The sequence below is a fragment of the Archocentrus centrarchus genome, chromosome 4 (genome assembly GCF_007364275.1).
Source record: "Archocentrus centrarchus isolate MPI-CPG fArcCen1 chromosome 4, fArcCen1, whole genome shotgun sequence".
Classification (NCBI taxonomy): domain Eukaryota; kingdom Metazoa; phylum Chordata; class Actinopteri; order Cichliformes; family Cichlidae; genus Archocentrus; species Archocentrus centrarchus.
The window spans coordinates 24,421,280-24,443,004 of record NC_044349.1 but is presented as its reverse complement, the minus strand read 5'-3'; the positions used below and the strand labels follow the sequence as shown (position 1 = coordinate 24,443,004).

At 42.8% G+C, this 21,725-nt stretch overlaps 1 protein-coding gene across 4 annotated transcripts; it reads right to left on the bottom strand.

Annotated features, from left to right (window-relative positions):
* Positions 1–928: 928 nt before the first annotated feature.
* Positions 929–20,348, bottom strand: zbtb7a (zinc finger and BTB domain containing 7a). 4 transcript variants are annotated; one of them, XM_030727721.1, is made up of 5 exons: positions 20,227–20,269; positions 16,840–17,004; positions 5,492–6,051; positions 3,623–4,503; positions 929–1,496 (listed from the first exon to the last, which is right to left on the bottom strand). In XM_030727721.1, the coding sequence occupies exons 1-5, from the start codon at positions 20,249–20,251 to the stop codon at positions 1,061–1,063; spliced, it is 2,067 nt and encodes a 688-aa protein (XP_030583581.1). In that variant the 5' UTR covers positions 20,252–20,269; the 3' UTR covers positions 929–1,060. The 4 variants fall into 4 exon arrangements, with proteins under 4 accessions (XP_030583581.1, XP_030583582.1, XP_030583583.1 ...); XM_030727722.1 differs by lacking the exon at positions 16,840–17,004 and having other exon boundaries at positions 5,492–6,055; positions 20,227–20,348; XM_030727723.1 differs by lacking the exons at positions 16,840–17,004; positions 20,227–20,269 and adding an exon at positions 15,478–15,587 and having other exon boundaries at positions 5,492–6,055.
* Positions 20,349–21,725: the final 1,377 nt, after the last annotated feature.

The following is a 21,725-nucleotide window of genomic DNA, read 5'->3' as shown; positions in this document are numbered from 1 at the left end:
CTCAGCATTAAGAGAGGCCAATGTCATATCACCCCTGCTGTATATACATGTATACAATTATAAAGTGTCAAGTACCCGAAGCAGTCAAAAAAAGAAAAAGAAAAGAGGAACGACCAAAAAAATTAAGACAAAATCAAAAGGGCGAACAAAAATGTTGACACTGCAGGGCTGTGAGAGATAAGAGGCCACATAGTAAAGCCAACAGACACATTGACAATGGTAGTGCTTTAGAAACACAAACCCTCCACCCCTCATATTCCCTAGTCCTGCAATTGGCGAGCCCCCATTAAAGTGGATTCGACTCAAAGTGAATTTGTTTTTCAGTAAGACAAACCATAGATTCTTAAAATGCATTTTCATAGAGTAAGTAACACTTCAATCAAACCCCTGCCTCATTCTTTCTGGAACATTTAGAGAGGAAAAACTGTTGCATCAAAACTGTGGCGAGTTTTCCTTGCATATGCCATATTGTGGCAATCTTGTTTCTATGGTAACTGTACATCTCAGACCTGCAAAGAATAGAAAAAGAGTTGTTTTCATCGGGAGGATTTGTCCTCGCTTCACCCGTACAGCAGCCAGAAGGTGCTTGACAGACACCTTTCTTAGAGCTTGAAGGCTGTGAGGACAAAACCGATAAAAAATCTAAATCAACTGCATAGTTGCTCAGAGTTTCTTTGTATCTATCATACATTTGCCTAAGCACATATGGCAATGTATAAAACCCCTACTATTACAAAGAAAGAAATGGCCCAGAAAGTGGATGGGATGGGTGCATGATTTGAAGCGTTCTTTGCTCTTTTACAAATAAACCAACTTAAGTGCTTGCAATTCTACGTCCTGTCCTAAAGTAATAGGAGAAAGAAATATAAAGATTAGATTTTTGTGACACCCTGATTTGGTTTATAGAGGAATAGTTAGTTGTTTGTTGTAGTTTTTTTTTTTTTTTTTTTAAATTGCCTTTGCATGTTTTTTTTTTTTCTCCTCTCTGTTCACTGGCCTGTCTTACAGGCGGTGCAGAGTGACTATGGTGTCCAGCAGTGTCCTTGTCCTCCCTGCAGTCTCAGGGCCCTGCCTCCCCTGCTAGCTCCTGCAGCTGAGGACTGTGTGCATGTGCTCCAGCAGCAACCTCCACCTCCACTGCTGAGGTTGACTCAGATCGCCGCCTTCCCCTGATGGTATGAGACCCGGGGCCAGTGTCGGAGCCGGGGCTAAGCAGGCCCAGGGGGGCCTCGAGGAGCCCTGGCTCTCTCACGCGAGGTTTTCGGCCTCGACGAGAGGGGATGCCGTTGCAGCCATCCTTCTTGAGGTGGCGGTGCAGGTGATCTGAGCGCACAAAAGTCTTAAAGCAGCTCGAGCACTGATAGGGGCGCAGGCCAGTGTGTACACGCATGTGGTTCTTCAGGTCGTAGTTGTGAGCAAAGGCAGCTCCACATTGTGTACACAGGTAAGGCTTCTCTCCTGTATGCTTCCGCATATGAACCTTGAGCTTGTCCTGCCTGAGAGGGAGAAAAATAAATATCACGTAAGAATACAAAAGTTAAAAAAAAAAAATCAATCAAATGCACTAGAAGATAAGGTCACACCCATTTGAATGCACTTAGTGCACATAGCCAACTTCAGGCTATTTTGGCTTCTAATCAGTCATGCAATATCATATACAAATACACAATTAACTCAAACTATATTATCAGTTCTCACATGTACGGTGGCCAGCGTAATATGCTTTGGATGAATTTATTTCCCATCTCTTGGATCTCTTCCAGTTCTGTGAGGGTAGCCTGTCTAACTGACGAGAAGCCATAAACTTAACCTTTTTATTTGTGTAACTGCACGCAAGAGCACCGCTGTGGAGTGACAAGAAAGCTAAATGATAACAATATCAGCTTTTTTATGGCTTTTGTTAACATGTGTTTGACGACAACACAATAACAATTGACAGATTGCAAAAATTTTTAATGAAGACTTCAATTTCCTCTGCAACGGAACAATTCCAGGATAATTTTGAAAAACCTGACATTTATTGTTGAGTAGTATTGAAACAGAAATGAATCCGTAAAACAATTCCGTGTAGTTCAAGTTTGCAGCTTATATTTATCCCCAAGAGTCGCACTTTGACTTTTTTTGTAGGGGTCACGCCTAAGCGAATAAAACAGCTGACGTGGAAGACTTATTTTCCAACAATTTGTGAGTTCCACAACAATCACAGTCAGTCAAAACAAGACCAAAATACAGCATGACTTAACTCTATATCAGAATGCATCTCATTATCTCATGAAACAATTTTACTTTCCAATGACACCACCTACTAAAATTTATCAGGCTTCCTTGGCCTTCATCTGACTCTTGTCCTTCCCTTCCCCCTTTAGCCCTTACTATCTCTCCAGCTCCCGAGCTCTTAAATCGCCTAACCCTTCTGTACTGAGGGCAGAGGGCTTCTAAACAAACAAGCGTAGTTAAGACAACTGCATCTGAACACACATACACACACAGGTGTGTCTGCGAATATAAGTGCCATGTAAGTGGATTAGCTGTCATATAAGCAAACAAATAAACCCACTGCAACCCTCACTGGTCTGTATAAACTGTGCCCCAAATATAAATTTTAAGAAAGAAACATGTGCATAAGTGAGGAGAGACACGCGTGTGTGTGTGTGTGTGTGTGCGCACACACAAACGCACATGACAGACACACATACTCAGGCTGAAGCCTTGGAACAAAGTGGCATACTGACAGAGGTGAATTATTTAAAGAACAGGAGTGATTTATTACTGTGCAAGGCACACTCTTAACCCTGTTCAAACAGGATTAAGATTACAGTGCCCCCTCCCACTGCCAGTCGAATTTACCTAGGAGTTAAATTCACATTGGTCTTCCCTACTTACCACGCCAGCAGAGGTTTTGGTTATTTCTAGCCAACTGCATCTATTTCCAGCACAAGTCCACTGATTAATTAATTAAAGGAATCATTTCATGGAAAAGACAAGACTTCTAAATACGAGAAAACATGTGCACCCAAGTCCCCTTCTGTAGACTAGTCAAATTTATCTGAGCAGCACATGGCAGATTTCATTAGAGAGGTAAGGGAGTGACAGAGAGAGAGGAGGGGGTGGTGTAACTACTCTGCCGTGGGCAATAATCAACATAACCAGAGATCAAAAGTTCACATTATTTCATTGGAACACATAGAGCTCCATCCAGTGCCTGTAATCCCCCTCTGTATCAGAACACAGGACTTTATAGCAGCCTTCCACTAGATAACACCACCACTGCCTTCTTTTATAGATGTTAAAATTCCAGGACTTTGCTATGAAGGCTGTCACAATAAAACAGACCTTTACAACCATCCAGCCCCCTCTCTCTAAGCTGAAAGATTCTACATGGCATTATCAATAATATCCAGCTTCAATGTTATATTGAAGGAAAAAAAAAAAAAAAAAAAACCTGGTAAGCGCCTAATCAGTCCATCTTCAAGGTAAACACACACACACAGCTTCACAAACTGCACTGCCTTCTTAATGCAAAGCTAAGTTGGTTAGCGCTAATACTCCTGCTCTTGGCTTTGTGGGGTTTTCCACTGCTGGTCATTTTGTCAACAGTGTCCAAGACTATTAGTGGGCTTACCTGGTAAAGCGCACTTTGCAGATGGCGCATTCATAGGGTTTCTCTCCCGTGTGCGTTCGGATGTGGCGGGGGAGCTTGCCTGCCCCTTGAATGACCTTGGAGCATATGGGGCACTTCTGGAAGGCCTTGGAGCGCATCTTCCGTTCTCCTCCACCCCCGCTGCCTCTATCTCCAGCCCCCCTCTCTGCTCCTACTCTGTCTTGGCCTGTGCTGCCTCGTGATAACCAGAGTGATTGCACTCCCTGTGTTACAGCAGACGAAGCTGTATCCTCATGCTGTGTACTACTAAAATAATTCAAGTAAAATTCCATGTCAGGGTCATCTCCATCTCCGTGCTCCTCACCAGTTGTTGCACGCTCCTTCTGCCTCTCGATGGAGTCCATCATCTGCTGCAGGAGGGCACTTGCTGAACCTCTCTCCCTTATCATCGCCTCCCTACAACCGTCCTCCACTTCGGGCTCCTGCCCCAGCCTAGAATCAGGAGGGAGGTAGAAGTGTCCATTTTGGGATGAAGGGTAGTATGATGACCCCAGGCTTCCTCCATTACCCTGCGCCGCCTCGCCATCCTCATCGTCGTCTTCATCATCATCTTCGTCTTCTGGTTCCTGTTTAGGGACCTGGGACAAGGCAAGAGCCAAGGGGGAGTAGTACTCACTGGGGCCAGCAGGAGCCCCATTGCTGGGGGTGCCCCCATTACCGTGATTAAAGTGCAGGTGCGTGGGCAGGTCCCTGAGCTCTGGCGTGCTGCAGCTGCTGCTCCAGTGCGCCCCTCTCTGGAAGTACTCCAGGTACTCCCGGGCCCGCACCCGGTTCCCCTGCTCCCTGCCTCCTTTGCCTTTCCCATCTTCATCTTCATCCTCATCTTTTCGCTCACTGCCCGCCTAAAAATATGGACAAAGAAAGTGGCACGATTTTTGTGAAAAAAAACAAAAAAACAAAGAGAAAGACAGTACAGCAGCAAAGGAGAAAAATATATCTTTAAAAAAATATATAAATTTCTCTCTCTCTCTCTCTGTATATATATATATATATATATATATATGTATATATATATATATATATATATATAAAAAACAACACATCAGCTACAGGAGGATGATGTGACTGTACAGGCCTGATGTGAGCAGGCCTGTACAGTCTGCAAGTCTTTCAGCATTGGCTGATCACTGACTTGGTATCCTGGATGCGCACCAAGGGGCTCAGTAAGCTCACGGGTATTAGTATGTGCAATGAGAAAATGAAAACTAAACGGCAAAGCACATTTATGCCTGCTGTGTACATAAAAAGAACAATAAAGCAGCACACCATCCTGTGTTTTCACTGGCATATTCTGTAACTCTCAATCTTGAAAAGGGTTATTAAGAGATGTCAACTTTTGACAAAATGTAACAACACGTAGCTGGAAAGTCTCCAGTGGGGCTATGAACTGCGCTTTTAGGGGTTAAGATGATTTGACATGATGTCATCCTACCAATCACATCACCTTATCTCACGATGTAAAGCATTATGTATTCAACGCAGCATATCACAGCTACATTTGATCATACTGAAGTGTAGTTGCAATGTGCTCTGTCTGTACTCTGTTAAAGAGCGTGCTGTCCTTCCATAAATGCTGTTGGATCAGAATGAGTAAGTGTTGAACTAACCCCAAGGCTGTGGGGGTGTGTTTGGCATAGTGAGAGAAACTGATAAAGGCCATGATATAAGCTTCATTATGCTGACTATTAATTAAAGTTGATGGTATGATGACAGGGAGCCCCTTCACTATGTGAATGAAAAAGAATGACTCAGTTGCTCAGATGCAGTATGGTTCATGACTAAATTTGAATTGTGATATAAGTTACTTGTAGCATTATAACAGTCTTGTACCGGCGGGGAGAGCACTTTGGTGTCCAGCAGGTGTGTACAGACATCCTGGACAGGTGGGATTTCCAGGAGGCGTGCAGCAGCAAGGATCTCAGCCACACTGCTGTGACTGACTGTCAGTGTGGCTGTGTAGGCAAAGTCCAGCAAAGCTCCCAGAGCCTCTGCTGCCACAAAGTCGATGTTGTAGATGTTCTGTTGGTCGGCAGCTGCCCCTGAAGTAAAGAGCTTGTGGAAGTAGGTGCTGCAGGACGCCAGGACGGAGCGGTGAGCTGGGAATTCCCGGTCTTGGGAAACCAGGAGCACGTCACACAGCAGTCCACTGAGCCGCTGCTTGTTCAGGCTGCCCAGGATGTCTGCGCTGTGTTCAGGGAAAGGGATCCCCACAGGACCTTCCTCCGCCTCTCCTGCTCCTCCTCTCCCTCCTCCACCCCCGCTGCTCGCTGTCCCCCTGAGCCGCCTTCCGCCCCTCCCACCGGCTCCTAACGACATCTTCCACCAGCCTGCCGCCGAGCCGCCTAGCACAGCCCCCACCCGTGTATCCGTCCTGCCGTCTGTCCGTCTGCCTATCTGAGGGGAGGAGAGTGGAACAGAGGGATGGAACAGGAGAAAAAGAAATGGAGGAAATTAACAGATTGGTATTATGTGGATACAGAAAGAGAAATAAATATTGATTAATGGAATCAGACATTCATGGAGAACATATTTGAAAATTATTTAAATATCGTCACCAAGTCATTTTTTTCAGGCTTTTCAGAAAAAGACAAAAAAACGAAACATCGAAGAAACATCGAAAAAACATCGAAAACTTGATGATTTAGGCAAAAAAAAAAAAAAAAAAGCCTTTCATTAAAAAAATGACTTAGGCCATTACTTTAACAAGGTGACGATGTCAAGTGCAAAAAGGGAAAAGAGTTCACAATTTATGGTACACAATTTCTTTGGAAAAATGGCAGAAACTTCTACAAACCTGGATCATATCCAGTTGCCCAACAATTAACATTATTATCAAATATAAAACAGCTTTACAATTAATATGCTGACATCCAAGCTTTCAAGCAAGATGTGAATGAGAACAAAATAATTCAATTTCTAAAAAAACAAAAAAAAAAGTCTTAAAAATTCTAATAATTGGTTTGTAACCTAACATGACACCATTTAAATGCTGATTTTCTTTTCTAGCCTATGATCTTCATCAGCATAAACTGTACTGACTTTTCCAATACAATCTCAAATGAGTCACTCATCTTTATTCATTAATTTCTTGGCAGTTCAAAAACTTCTCTGATGCTTTTTTCACACCAACACATTGACAGTTTCTGTGAAAATATTTCAAACCTTCCCAAAACCACATCTTTCAAAATTGTCATGACATGTTGCTAGACCCAGCTATAAACACGTTTGACTTGAAACCAAACTTCACCGTGAGTATTTCACATTTGCCACATTTGTTGAATGTTGTAAAGAATCTATTTTGTTAGGGCTCACATAAGGAGTGCCAAAAAAAATAAATAGGCCAAAAAAAAAAAAGGAAGAGCATACACAGCCGATTAAAACAATTCACTCTAAGAATCTTGAGAAAGGGTCTGAAGTAGAAAAGAAGCTATCTGGTAACACCACAGTGTAGCACATCACAGCCGCTTAGGAATCATTTTAAAGCAAATACCACAGGTGTAGATACAGATTTTGTGAAAAACAAAGTTGATATATGCAATAAATTAGTTTCTGATGGTGTGCAATAAACAGCACCCTGTAACAATTTTGATTTGGGTCAACAGTTGATTGAAGACGTTTGGACTATATGCGTGCAGGTGGGTAGGAGCCCATTTCCTCGTATACACACCCTCATCTACGGGAGTGTGCATGCACTCGTGCAAGAAATCAAGTAAGAGGTCGTGGAGGACAGATAGGCAGAGGGCTGTGGGGATCAGAGTGCATGCTGGGAGCTGGGCTGCGCAGGCTATGCTCTCTGTGTCAGTCGAGAGCCAGAGAGGGAAGCGAGAGAGGTGGAGGAAAAGGGGTGGAGGAGGGGGGCTGCCAGAGCAGACCCTGTGGAAAAAACTCTACAGGAGGAGGAAGAGGACATGCAACAAGCTGCGAGGGAACGGTATTAAAAAGGGAGGTTGTCAATCCGGTCTGAGCTGGTTACCCCACCCTGTACTGTGTGCCAAGTTTCAGAAAAGGCCTGTCCCCTTGCTCACGTGTGGGGGGGAGATTAAAATGATCGACTGAAGCCTGCGCAGCGCGAGGGGGGTTTCGGCAGAACAAGCCATCCTTGATTTCTCTATGAACACACTCGCACACAAAATACTGTAACATCAATAACATATCAAACACACATGGACTCAGACACACACATATAGGGCATGCACATACTCCAACCCATTCCCCCGTCTCCATCTGCCAGGGAGACCCAGCAGGGGGCGGTGGGTGGGAAGCAGGGATGTGTTGCATGTGCTGTTCTCTACACGAGCAAGGCACTGAAATGACATTCCTTCAGATCAGACCTTCTGGTATGTTTGTACACTACACCCCACTAACAAACCTGCCAAACCTGGCTGCCTCTCTTCTTTCTTTCGTACCAGTTCACCTGTGCTCACCTCTTCATTTCCCTCCTCTGTAAAAATGAAAAAAAGCCTATATGACGTCACACCTGAGAACTGGCAACATGTCACCTCTGCACAAATAAGCAGATGCGTGTTTAAGCTTATTACAAGCAACTAAATAGGTCAACGATTTTTTTTTTAATTAGCCAAAAATTATGATAAATCTAAAAGCTTGTGCATCCAAAGAACACATGTAATGCATATTTACACAGCTGTGCTTTGTTTGATTAGTATTAAAATATCTAATGGCTCCACGATTTCTTTTTACTTACTGTAACTCTCTCTTAACTCAATTCAGTTTTGATAGGCAGTTGACCAGAAAGCCTCTGCAAAACACTGCCAATGTCTTTCACAAAGCTCGAATAGAAGCAAACTGTCAGACATGGCAAGAGCAAATTTTATTATCCAACCCCTCATCTGAATATGTTGAGGGAGGGGAGGGAGATGAGAGCAAAGACAAAGAGAGATGACACAGGAGGGAGAGAGGGAGCGAGAGCAGAGTGAGATGGAAGAAAGAGCAAGAGAAAGGGCAGCCACATGGCTACCGGTCATGTCCTTCACAGGTGGAAACAGATCTCTTTGAGCCCATCCAGACCCGAGCCAACCTGCTTTTCTCTAACAGAGATCTACAGCACCTGCAGCAGACCAGGCTGTGCTGCAAGCATTCGTAGCATGCTATCACCCATACATACAAAGCTGACCCTGGGTCACAGCTTTGTGGGGTAAAGACGTTGAGCTGAGAGGAGATAAAACACACACACAAACACACACACACACAAAACTTGATTCAGTGCCAACGAAGCACGGAGGCACCACTCTGCATGCACAAGCCACCTGTCCTCAAATAAACCTGCAAAGAGCACTAAGAAAGAGGAAACACAGTGCAACAAACCTGATCCTGACACCTCCTCATGGCTTGAAACATTCCTTATCACTAATTCATGCCTGTGGGTGACAAGGCCCGCAGCCCGGCACAAAGCAGCGCAGCAGCTGTCCGTGTCCCTGGTGCTCCACTTCCAGGGTAGGGCCTCCTCTCAATGCTCAGTCCATGAGCACCCAAGCCTGCTTTGCAAGTCAAACAACTCCTTCAATATAGGCCCTACCCATCCCTTCCCCGCCCTCATCACCTTCATTTCATCTGTTATCTGCCCCTTCCCATATATCTACACACAACAGTCGCCTGTAAAGGCGTTTTTGTTGTGCTGTTATTTCAGTTGACTGCGCAGTGACCTGTGCATACAAATTATCTTTGCCAAGACAGTTGTACCCGATTTTCCTTTCCTTCACAGACAAACATGTGACAACAGGATGCACTGGTAGTTAGTAAAAGCGGTAGTATTATGGCTGATACACATCATCTATGAAACATACCACTCATTTCAAAATACAAAAGGAACAGTCTGTGCAACCTCAGATGTTTCTTAGAGAAGAAAATGTATAGCTCACTTTTTTAAACGCACACAACGGTAAAAACCGAAAAACAACCGTTCACTGAATGACGCACACATCCAAGTGCCACATCTGCATATGTCCACTATTTTAAACTTTCAGTTACTTGTTTCTCACACGTGAAAACATAAAAATTTGTAGCCGGCTCATATAAAATATTACAACTCAAAACTGCTGAGAAACCTTGTCTTTATAAAAGGAAACAAGCAGAACAAACACGACTGAATTAAAGGGCCCTTAAACTATAAATGTTAATGGAGCATGTAGCAGCAACCTTTCAGAACTAAAATGCAGAAAAGTTATTAATTTTACCTGTTTGTAGTCCTAGGCCTTTTATAAGGCAACAATTATTTCACAATTTTACTCAGGCAAAGACTTCATGCATTTACTAGCTCATTCACTATCCAAATAATTGATGTATTACAACCTCAATTTTTGTATAAAGATTGGAGCACAGCAGAAAGAAAACTGAAGTTTCAGAGATTAAAAACATCTGAAAAATCTGGATATATTTGGGTGGCTCTGTGATCTTGTCTGTTCTTATTTTTTACATTTTTAAAAAAAAAAATCATCTCTCTTTCTCCCTTGCCCCTATTTCACAAACTGCCTCAACTGTTTTTTTTGCCTCTATAGCAACAACTAAGTCAAGCTCACCCTGCTGCAAGGGAATCACTTTACTCGGGTCATCACAGTTCAAGGTGGGACAAAGAGGAATGAGGAGGGGGTGGCAGTTCCTAGGAAAAGTGGATCTTGATCAAGTGCCACAGCTAAGTGACTCATTGCTGCCAGTAGTGGAAGGAAACCTGATTGGTCATATTGGGAGCAAAGCAGGAAGAGAGTAAGCAACTGATAAAACTGAAGTTAAGAGGGCTGGTCTAGGCCTGGCAGCTTTCACTAGAAACTAACCAGGAAGCACTGCCAAAACACAGACAAAGCAAGTGAAAAGGTAGTGGGCGAGGCAGGGCGTTAAACTTACAAGCTCGGTCATAACTCCTGAGCACATGAAGGCCTAGGAATCCGGCTCAGATGTCAATGATAAACTCAAGAGATCTCATTCAGTTAGCTGGTGTAACCTGCTCCAATAAGGGGAAAGTTAACCCACCCACATGAGGAAAAGTTTAATTTGAGGAAGCCAGCGGGGGGGGGGATTTATGACTTTCTTAAAGAGCATTTGTGCTGCCATAGAGCAAGGCAGCTCCAAAAGGGAAATCTGCAGCTGCTGTTAACAACATGTATAAACCCTCAAACTGTTCTGAATTTATATGATTTTATTTTCTTGACAGTTTGCATTTTACCGGTGTATAATCACGGGCCACCAAAAAAAAACAAAAAAACAAACAAACAAAAAAAAAACACCGACCCAGATATAAATAAAAACAATACTATGATTAACTTTTTTATGACAGATCTAAATGACTGTTCTCACAATACTAATTTTAAGGAAGCTTTTTTTTTTTTTTAACACAATAACAGAAAAGTTAATTCTAGGTAATTCTAGGGTCATTTTTGCATCTGTAAGCTTTCTGTTATTAGACACTTAATGCTCTCATATGCACTCCTCCATATGCAAATGACTCTCAAAAAAACCACAGGATGTACTGATGCAGTTCAAACAACTTAGGTAGTAATCTAAATAAAAAGAGATCTTCTTTAATAAAACAGCGTTACATACATTGCATTGCAAATCCTATTTTTGTGGTTGTTATATGTAGAAAAAAAATATACCACTTTTGTAGTTAATCAAATCAGTTTCTTTCTCTGTGACCTGGTTTATACGGCTGTAACTTCAACAATTCTTTAATGCCAGTTACAGTTTTGTGGTTTGGGTGACGATTTCGTAGAATTCATGAGAATTATAACACATGGTTTGGGAGACTAGCCTTTCTCAAGCTGCAGCGTAATAAAACCACATCCACAGTCTGAGTTCCTTTTAGTGTGAGTAACATGCTTTGACACTGCCATGCTGCCAACCAGGAAGTGTAAGAAAATCTAAGACATGCCTTCAGAAACCGCACTACATCCCTATACTGCATCGTCCAGCACAACTCAAGCTGGCCAATTGGGTTGGTCCACAGGCCCAGTGTGTCCTGGCTGCACCACTCTGTGCATGCGCAGTCCAACAGGGGAAAGAGGACTTCCTGTGAGTCTGTTGCAGGCTTGTAACAGAACCCGCTCTGTTATCAGATGACCAGCTCTCTGCTTGCTCGATCTCTCTGTCCCTACTGTCTGACCCCCCCCCCCCCTTTACCACCCCCCTCCCCCTTCCTCTCATCTGTCGCTCTCATCTCATCATTGCTCCATCTCTGTCTAAGACTCTGCACTGCATAGTATCCACCACATCACCCACTTCCCCTTTCCATTGCTGAGGAGGCAAAGCAGTGCAGACCAACCCACCCTCCTGTGTCTCGCCATCCCTTAATGCAACCCACCCATCGTCTCTCTTGTTTCATTGCAAACCAATTCCCTAAATCAACATGCAGACAGTGTCAGATCGGTCACATATCCTCCTTCCTGATCAGTTGGCCTTTCTGCTTAATTAAAATGAGCCTCTGGACTCTGTCCTACAGTTCTTAATATCAATTTGACAGTAAATTAAAGTGTTGACAGAAGCCTACTGCCTTCAACTAATTCACGGTTTTTACTTTATCCTGAAAAACCCTCACTTAACATAACATTTAACTCCCAAAGTGTGGAAACACAAGTACAGCTTTACCCCCACTCTGAAAAACATCTCAGCCTTTTACTCTCCCACTCTAATTTGATCAGGTTGTGTTGGCCTCACCATAATAAATGTCCCAGAAGAGAACAGAAGAAGCCCCTTTACTCCCCCTAGACTTCAGCACAACAACAGAAAAAACAACAGAGAGGGGTCTGTCTGTCTAGCCAGGCTGGAAGCTGTGGTATACTAAGCAGCTGACCAGGGGAACCAAACATTAGGGGGAAGTGAAGCTGCATTCACCATGGAGGAGACTAACCAAACAATTCAAACTGGAGATAAATGTTCAAACTCAAATAAAAGAGTATATAGAGACAGAATGAAATAACAGTATAGAAAGCGTGCTGTTTATCACAAAACACTACAACAAAACATCACCATATGTGACACAAGAGATAATTTGACCACATAAAAAAAAAAAAAAAAAAAAAAAAAAAAACTTAAACACAATAACTGTTACATGTGAGGTATTGTATACAGCCAACATTTCACTCCAAAATGAAACCTCAAACTGCCACGGCGACATCACGCAACCTGTCTTCTCAGTCTGTCTGAACCTGCTAGTTTCAGGCCATAGTGGTGCAGGCACAAACATACAGGAATATCAAACTGTATTCAGCCTCACCGCCAAATTGATGGGTGGTGTCTTGGACCTGCCCACAGCCACTGAAGTCCCCTGCAATTCCCCTGGAGTCTATTGTTGGTAACACAGATGCACACGCATGCGTGCACACAAGCACACACTCACCCATACAAACACATATGGCGTCCTAGTTTAACCTCTTGCTGGAATTTACTTGAAATAACTAGACTTTTCTTACATAGTGCTACCTAAGAAATAACCCAGTGAAACAACAACACAATATTTACTGTAACTAATACATACATAATTTTTTTTTAACACTGAGCTGAATAGAACATTTGCCTGTCACCTTCTGAGAAACATTCCAAAAACTTTCCCAGTACTTGGGCGTCTTCACGTACTGTGCTCTGCTTGTACCCTCTCCATGCCCACACGCTTAAAAAACGGGTTCAGCAAGTATGCGAAGCCAAAAAAATATGCATCTGGTTATTGGGCAAGGCAGCCGAGGGTTGCTATGAAGTCTTTAAACCACGAGCCGCAAGAAAACATTACATGGCAGGCAAGATTAGAATCTGCTTTTAACAAGATACTGGTGACGAAGGGGGTGAGTGGACTGGGCGGAAAAGATGTCATGAGATTGACCGTGGTGTGAGTGGTTGACAAAACCTGCACTCAATCTACAAGAACATCAGTTCTTCAGGAGAAAGTTTCCAGAGCTTAGGTGCTATTTTAATATTGCATGGACTTAGCTGCGACAGCTTCCCCTACGAGTGAAAATCAACTGTCACGAGATGTGTCACATATTCTCTTTGTCAGCGAGATGTCACTTACTGATGAGTCTCAAATAAGCTATTGCTCAACACCTCACCTGTACCCTGTCAGCGATCAGCCCAGTCGCACTGCTACAGTCTAGAAAACATCTGATATGGTGGTTTTTGTGGAGTTGGTTTAACAGCCCTAAAGAAGCAGCAGTACAGGATGTGCAACTGTCTTCATCTTTTCACTCTACTAATAATAGCAGCAGTGTCATTTAATCACAGCAGCAGATAAAAAAAAACATTAGAAAAAAAAAAATAGTGCACCTTAACAGCATAAAAATAACCCCATGCGCAATAAGCTTAAATGCCCAGAGTTAAAAAGTCAGTGTGATGGGAATGAAAACTTTTCAAAAGCAGCTATTTTTCTCGGCATTATTCTGTGCACAAACTTGCACTCAACAGTGACCTATTTGCCATTCTCTATCTGCAAGTGGGTCAAGAACTCTGAACTCTATCAAGTCCCTTCGCTCTCACCCACAACATGCTATGGTATTTATTTCCTCTGCTTGCCTCTCTTCTCCTTTCAGTGACAGTCTAAAAACCCAGTTTGTGTATGTGTGTGTGTGTGTGTGTGGATGCCTTTGTGGTGCTTACCAAATAGGCTGAAAATGTTTCCCGAGCCCTATCTGCCTCCCCTGCCTGCCGGCCAGCACTCCTGCCTCCGTCTCTGGGCAGGGCTAGAGCTCTACCAGACAGGAAACTTGCGAGTGGCCCTAGTCATACAGGCAAGCCCTTGCCTGATCCCACACAAACAGACACCTACCCATTCCCCCCCACCACCCCCAGCCACCACTACCCCACCCCACCCCCCCACCCCCTCTATTTTCAGCCCACAACTCAGCTTTGCATCCCCTACCCTCATTGGCTTGACAGCAGCTCACTCACCACACCTCCTTGTTGGGATAGGCTGGCGGCTGTTCCCTTTCCTGGATGGCCAAGGGCAAGGCACTCTGGGATATAGAGTTCTGAAACTCCTTTTGACCTGGTTTACAGTCCCTGCTGTGCACTACGAGTCCCAGCTCTCTCTGCCCTCACCACCCCCACTATCTCCAAGCCTCCTCTAACGTAAGCACTCAGGGCTGAATTATACACTACAGTATGTTGCTAGCAGGCTGCCAGGTATTAAAGTACAGACCAGCCATCTAGCAAGGCAGAGCTTCGCAGGAAAAAAAAAAAAGAACATTTCAGCCTCAACTGTCAGAGCGGTTCTGAAACATCAGTGGTGAGAGTCATCTCGCACTACAGTGACATCGCAGACCCTTGAAACTCCTGCCCTAATTTGCGACTTATTCATATTCTGAACAGTCTAGTGCCACTACAACATGCCCTGCGCACACAACACACATCTCGCACCACACTGAGCTTTTCAATCGCTGCCATCCCAAAAAGTTGTTGCCATTGCTTTTACCTTGTCCAATTGAATTATTTTTGGTTCCTCCTCCTCCTTGTTCAGTGCCCCCCCCACCCCCTCTCTCTTGAGAACCCCCCCTCCTCCTCTCCCTCCTCCTCTAAGTGCTTCCACCTGCCTGAAAAGTTAATGCCTTGAACACATCCTATAAACTTTATCTCAAGGTTCCCCAGAGGTAAAGAGCAGCACAGAGGAAGTACTTTAGGAGGATTTAAAAAAAAAAAAAAAAAAAAAAAGAGGAACCTTAACTAGAGACTACTGCTGCGACCCACCTCTCCTCTCCGGCCAACCCCCCCACCCTGCTCTCCTCTCTGGCCCCCTCCCTCATTCCACTCCTCTTCTGCCCTGCTCTCCTCTGTTCGACAGGCCCAGGGCAGATAGAGGGAGGGATGGCAGGGTGCCTTTAGCTCACCTGCGATGGCCGTGGTGGTGCTTGTTGTGGGTTAGCTCAGCCCTCTCCTCTCCTCCTCTCCGGAGCTCTCTCTCCCTCTCACTGTTGTGCAGCTTAAAGCCCCGTATGCGCTAACCAAGCAGCAGCAGATCAACTCAATTCCCTTCCTGGTTTCTGGAGGGCAAAGAGGTCCCTCCCTTTCTCTCTCTCCCTCTCTTACTCTCTCTCTTAAAGAAACAGCATCTCCCCCCACTCTCCTCTCCCTCCTCCCTCTGTGGTATAAAAGTAAAGTGAAAATCATTTTATGCTAAAAAGTTGGCAGTTGTCAAAGTAATAAACTCACTCAGATAAAGCACAAATCATTAACCCATGCCTTCCCACTGTGCAGTTTCACCGTGGATGCCTCTCAGTGTTCCCCTCTATGGGCAATCATGGTTTTTTTTTAATGTTGAATTGAGTTTTAGTCTGTGTCTATTCTCACCCGCCTCATCTCTCACTACTCCTTTCCTTTTCTCTGTCAGTTGAGTCGCACCCACCCATCCTATTGCCTGAGGTCATGGTGTCCCACCCCAAAAGCAAGTCTTGGCACATTCCAGCACATTCACTGGGGGCTGCCAGCAACCCCCTCTATACACATACACTCTGGCTCAGCAGTGTTTGTGCATAATACCTGCCAGGCTCCAACAGGTGAGGTATTAGAGAAGACATTTCTATGTAAAAACGTGTCTTACCCACTGTGGAGAACACCAAGTTCCCATGTGTAAATTTATAGTGCGTGTATTTGATGTTGCGCCACTTCCAACCACCCACCGGCACACCCCCTCAGTGAGAGCAAGCCAGCCATTGTGCCACTGAGTGGGATGGAGCATAAGATGTATTTGATAATCGTGTTGCACCATGAACCAACCCAACACACCTCTGAATTTACTTTTAAGCAATATGTTTTAAGCTCACACATACAAGACATACTTTACACAATGTTGCTGTTTGTGAACAGTTTTCTTTTGAGTCACAGGAGTCCCACAGTGTAGCAGAGCTCGACACTGACTTGGCGCTGCACTCATGCAGGGGAATTAAGGGCTATTTGGCAAGGTGAGGCAGTGACACACTGTCTGTCTAGAGGGCACTGTTCAGCCAATCTCTGCATAAGCACGTGGGAGTTACAGCTTGCAAAGTTCAGAAAAACATGTGAATTGCAGTATGTGAACCTTTGATGTTACCACTTGGTATAATTTACAAGGCTAAGACAAGAGGATGTAGGTGGACGAGTTGTGGCCAAAGTGAAATGGCAAAAAAAAAAAAAAAAGGCAGATATACACATTCACATAAATACATAAAATTTTCACAAGATGCCTTCTATTCGGTTTTGCCCTAATTACCCACAATGAAAATGAGTTGTTCTCAGTCCGAAGCAGTCTGAGATGATGTCAGACATTTTTATAGCAATGTCGCCTTTCAGTCCAATATAAACCGGTCCTCTCCAATGCCAGACACCCCACATGAGATCTGGATTTGTCATTACTGCCTGAATGATGGTTTTGATTATATCTAGGCAAAAAAAAAAAGAAGGTAGTTAACAAGAATTCCTCTATGTATGACCATGACCTTCTTATAAAAAGTTGATATGTTTAGTAAAAGTAAAAATGTTTCTGTGACCACAGGCATACATTTTGTGTCAACTATGTAGCAGTGTCTGTGAACAGTAGGTTAGTCTTTAGCACATTTCATAAACGTATTATTACCTGCTTAAAGAAACTGATACAATGAAACTGGCACAGACTGTTGTGTCTGTAAACATTTTCTTTTCCTGTATATGCAAGCTCCAAAGTACAATATCAATGTAACGTGTAACTGCAAGTTGCATGTTATTATAGCTTTCATTGCTAATGTACTAATGAGTGAAGAGTGTGTTCAAGGGATGGAAGGAGTTTGTGAATTAAGAAAATGAGAGAGGAGGACAGATGGAGGAAAGATAGTGAATCAGGAAGTGCAGAGGATTAGTAAGGGGGAAGTGAGGGCAGCTATGAAGACAATGAAGAGTGGAAAGGGAGTTGGTCCAGATTACATACCTGTGGAGGTATGGGGATGTCTAAGAGAAAGGACAATGGAATTTATAACCAGATTGTTTAACACAGTCTTGGAGATTGAGATGAGCTGTAGTAACTACATAGGGATAAAGCTGATGAGCCATACTGTGAAGCTATGGGAAAGAGTTGTTGAAGCTAGGTTAAGAAGGGAGGTGATGATCAGTTAGCAGCAGTGGCTTCATGCCAAGAAAGAGCACTACAGATGTGATGTTTGATTTGAGCGTACAAGGATTTGCACTGTGTCTTTGTAGATCTGCAGAAAGCACATGATAGGGTGCCAAGAGAGGAACTGTGGTACTGCATGAAAAAGTCAGGAGTGGCAGAGAAGTATGTGAGAGTGGTGCAGGACATCAATGAGGACAGCGAGGCAATGGAAAGTGAGGTGTGTAGTAGGAGTTACAGATGGGTTCAAGGTGGGGGTGGGATTACATCAGGGAACTGCTCTGAGCACCTTCTTGTTTGCAGCGGTGATGGACAGACTGATAGATGAGGTCAGGCAGGAGTCTCTGTGGACTATGATGTTTGCAGGTGATATTGTGATCTGTAGTGAGAGTAGGGATCAGGCGGAAGCGAGCCTGGAGAGGTGGAGGCATGCACTGGAGAGAAGAGGAATGAAATCAGCAGAAGCAAAACAGAATACTGTGAGATAGTGAAGGTAGATTAGTTAAAATATCTGGGGTCAGCCATCCAAAGCAACAGATAGTACACCAGAGAGGTGAAGAAGAGATTGCGAGTAGGGTAGAGTGGGTGGAGGCGAGTGTCAGAGGTGATTTGTTACAGAAGGATAGTAGCAAGAGTGAAAGGGAAGGTTTACAAGGATGATGTGTGGTTTGGACACGGTGGAACTCACAACAACAACAACAACAACTCACAGGAGGCAAAGATGGAGGTGGGAGCTGGATATGTTAAGATTTTCACTGGGGGGGTGACCTGAATGGACAAGGCTAGAAATTAGTATATCAGAGGGACCGCTCAGGTTGAGCAGGTTGGAGACAAAGTTAGGCAAAGGTTGAGATGGTGTGGACATGTGTATGGGAGGGATAGTGGATATATTGGAAAAAGGTTGTTGAATATGGAGCTGTGAGGCAGGAGGAAAAGAGGAAGACCACAGAGAAGATTAATGCATGTTGTGAGGGAGGACATGCAGAGGTGTAACAGAGGAGGACAGGGTGAGATGGAGGCATATAATCTGCTGTGGTGACCCCTAAAGGGTACAGCAAAAAAAAGGAGAAGAAGATTCAAAGCGTATTCCATTGTATTATTAGTTTCATTTTATAAACTTCTTGATTCCACTTGACACTTAGATGTCCACCTTTATTGTTATGGAAGATTTGATCTCCTGTATCACATGTATCATGTATCACACAATCTATAGAGATAATATATTCTGTAATTTTTAATGACTCTTTTCAGCTGCTCTTTGCTGGAAAGGTTAGTAAATATACTAAAAAATATACCAAAGGTTTTCTTTTGGATTAATGTCAAGGGGTTTTGTCCGATTAATAACATTCACCTTTTTTCTTTACAAGAATTGTATATTACTGTTAAAAATGCACTTTGGTTACTGACCAAATAATGTGCTACCAACATTCACCAGACATCTGTTCATGTTCTTTAGTAAAATTCAATAAGGTCTCTTACTTGTTCAGGCAGTTCCAGCCCTGTAAACCCACATTGCATTAGACACAAGTAAGGGCGTTATCAATATTTTTTTCCAGTGTAGTGGCACTGGGGGGGACCCACAGGAAATCAGAATATTAGATTAGTAATAAATACAGTGTAGAAAAACAGCATAGAAATAATCATGTTTTTTAGGCTCACGTGCAGCCGTGTGCCCTAACTTAACTGAAGTGACATTAGACAAGAGCTAGAAAATTGCTTCATATTGAATAACTGTTTAATGATGTGGTGAACCCCCTTAGTAAGAGTTATAATCCTACGGAACTAATATTACAAAAGTTTTTGAATCAAAATAGGTAGATGGGCAGGTTTTAAAAAAAAATAGTACAGCGTCATATATGGTTTTAAAATCTGTAAAATAAGATGCAAATCAAACTCTTCTATTGCTGGCAAGGAAAACTATTTTGTTAAAGTGGGTCGGGCATGAACCTCCCTCCATTTCTATATGGAAGTCAACACTCCTGGACGTTTCTGTTATGATAAAACTTGGATATCATACTGAAGGTAGGATGGATGTTTTTCTGGAAAAATGGAAGAAACCGGTAGAGGTACTTAACTTTAATTTGGACTCTAGAATGTTCTATGCATGATTGAATAGACAGACGGATCCATGTGGAATCAAGTTCATTTACTCAGTTTTGCTTCACACACTGATGCCTAGTGCTGCTATGTACCACCATGTGACTGACCAGATATGTATGGAAATTGTGTCATAAAAGAAATAAACATGTTGAAAATTTAAAAAAAAGAAAGAAAGAAAAAAAAAAGATGCAAATACAGCTTTAAATTCAATAATATGTAATAAAAAGTAAATTATTTGCAATCAAAATATTATGGAGTAGTAGATTTAAACTGTTTTCAGTAATTTACTTGAGTAGCCCAACAGTAGTACTCGGGTTCTAGTTATTTTCAGTGTAGCATCACTCTGCCTCTCAATGCTAAAATCATACTGTGCTAAATGTAGAAAATGACACTAAAAAAAAATATTAACGATAACACTTACCATGTAATCGGTCAATAGCCTGCATTCAACTCGCCAATTATCTGTTAACCGCCAAAGTTATCTAGCTAGCCTTACTCATAGGTACTGACATGCGCGTAATTTCCGAGGGGGATGGGGGGGTTATGACCCCCTACAATAATCTGATCCAATCACTATAACCCCCCAATAAAGTCACATCATTTCGACTTACAAAAAACATCTTACATGAATAACATGTTTATATTCTTTATTCATTATCAATTTTGGGTAAAATACTAGCATGTTTAATCATTTGGTAATGTAACCCCCCTCTCCCTACAAAAACTTGGTATCACCCAAACCGCTTTCTCTACGGTTCACCGTTTGCTTGTGGAAGCAGCTGCTGGGGAGTGGGTGTAGGTGGAAAAAATTAAAAGAGCGACAAAAAGCGGACACCCGCTTGTAAATGAATGATTTGAAGCTACTACAGTCTTATATAAATTAAGTACACAGCTGCAACTCTTGTTGTCTTTAGGTAATTTTGACCTGATTTCAAAATTTACAATGTCATGTACATTTAAGCATAATTGCTGAAAATGACATGAAGGGTTTTAGTCTGCTCTTGTTTAATTACTAATGGATATGTTTGTGGAATTGTGTTGTAATTTCTCCTAGCCAAATTATAGTGCACCAGGTAAATACACACACTTGGAAAATTGAGAAATTTGGGTGCGTCATATAATAGATTCTAAAAGTGTAAAATATTTGTTACTGTTGGAAGAAATGTGAAAAATGTAAGCCTTTTCTTAATTGTTGAAGGTGCAGAGCAAATACAAAGAAAGTTAAATACACAGTAAAAGCATTCCAATGTATTTCTAATATGGTTAACCCAAAACCTCCTGAATCCTTTCAAAAAAGTAAATGATTTAATAAATAAATAGGCAGAGAACTTAACCCCCCAGTGTTGCACCCAAAGTTATGCCCTTGGGCACTGATGCTAAGGTTACCAGGGATTCAGCTATCCTGACACTGGCGGTCAGCTTGTTAAGTTAAACCAGGATTTCCCCCGCGCGTTCACGTGAAAGGGGTGGCGTTGGCAGCCATAGTATATATGTCTATGTTGGCAGCATCTAACCAATCTAAACGGGGTGTTTCACGGGTCACGTGAATTTTCTGCCACAGAAAATGATCCGTATGCCACCTACACCAGAGGCATGGTTATTAAAAATCTACAAACATTCAAATATAACAGTGAAATGTAAGGACAGCAGATGAATGCTGCCAAAAATCATTAATCTGGTGATTTAGCGCACAGAGCGGTGAAATAAACATTTTAATTGCAGTCCCCCATCAAAGACTGTACTGCGCTTAAAACTTGCTGTAAATAAAAAAAAATTATTTTAAACTGACACTCTGAGCATAACCTGCTAATAACAGACGGTTCTGTTAAAGGGTTTCAGAGTAAAGATTTAATATAAGAACCGAATTCAAACATAGGCTCAGCCTGCGTACAAACTTGATATGACATGATTTCATACCTG

Bases quoted from the DNA above. Each gene is read 5' to 3' on its own strand.
- zbtb7a (XM_030727721.1), bottom strand. From the start codon at position 20,251: ATGCAGGCTATTGACCGATTACATG. The intron at 4,504-5,491 runs GTACAAGACTGT...CCATATTTTTAG, and splicing joins CCAAAGTGCTCTCCCCGCCG to GCGGGCAGTGAGCGAAAAGA. The intron at 1,497-3,622 runs GTAAGCCCACTA...TCTCCCTCTCAG, and splicing joins TGCAAAGTGCGCTTTACCAG to GCAGGACAAGCTCAAGGTTC.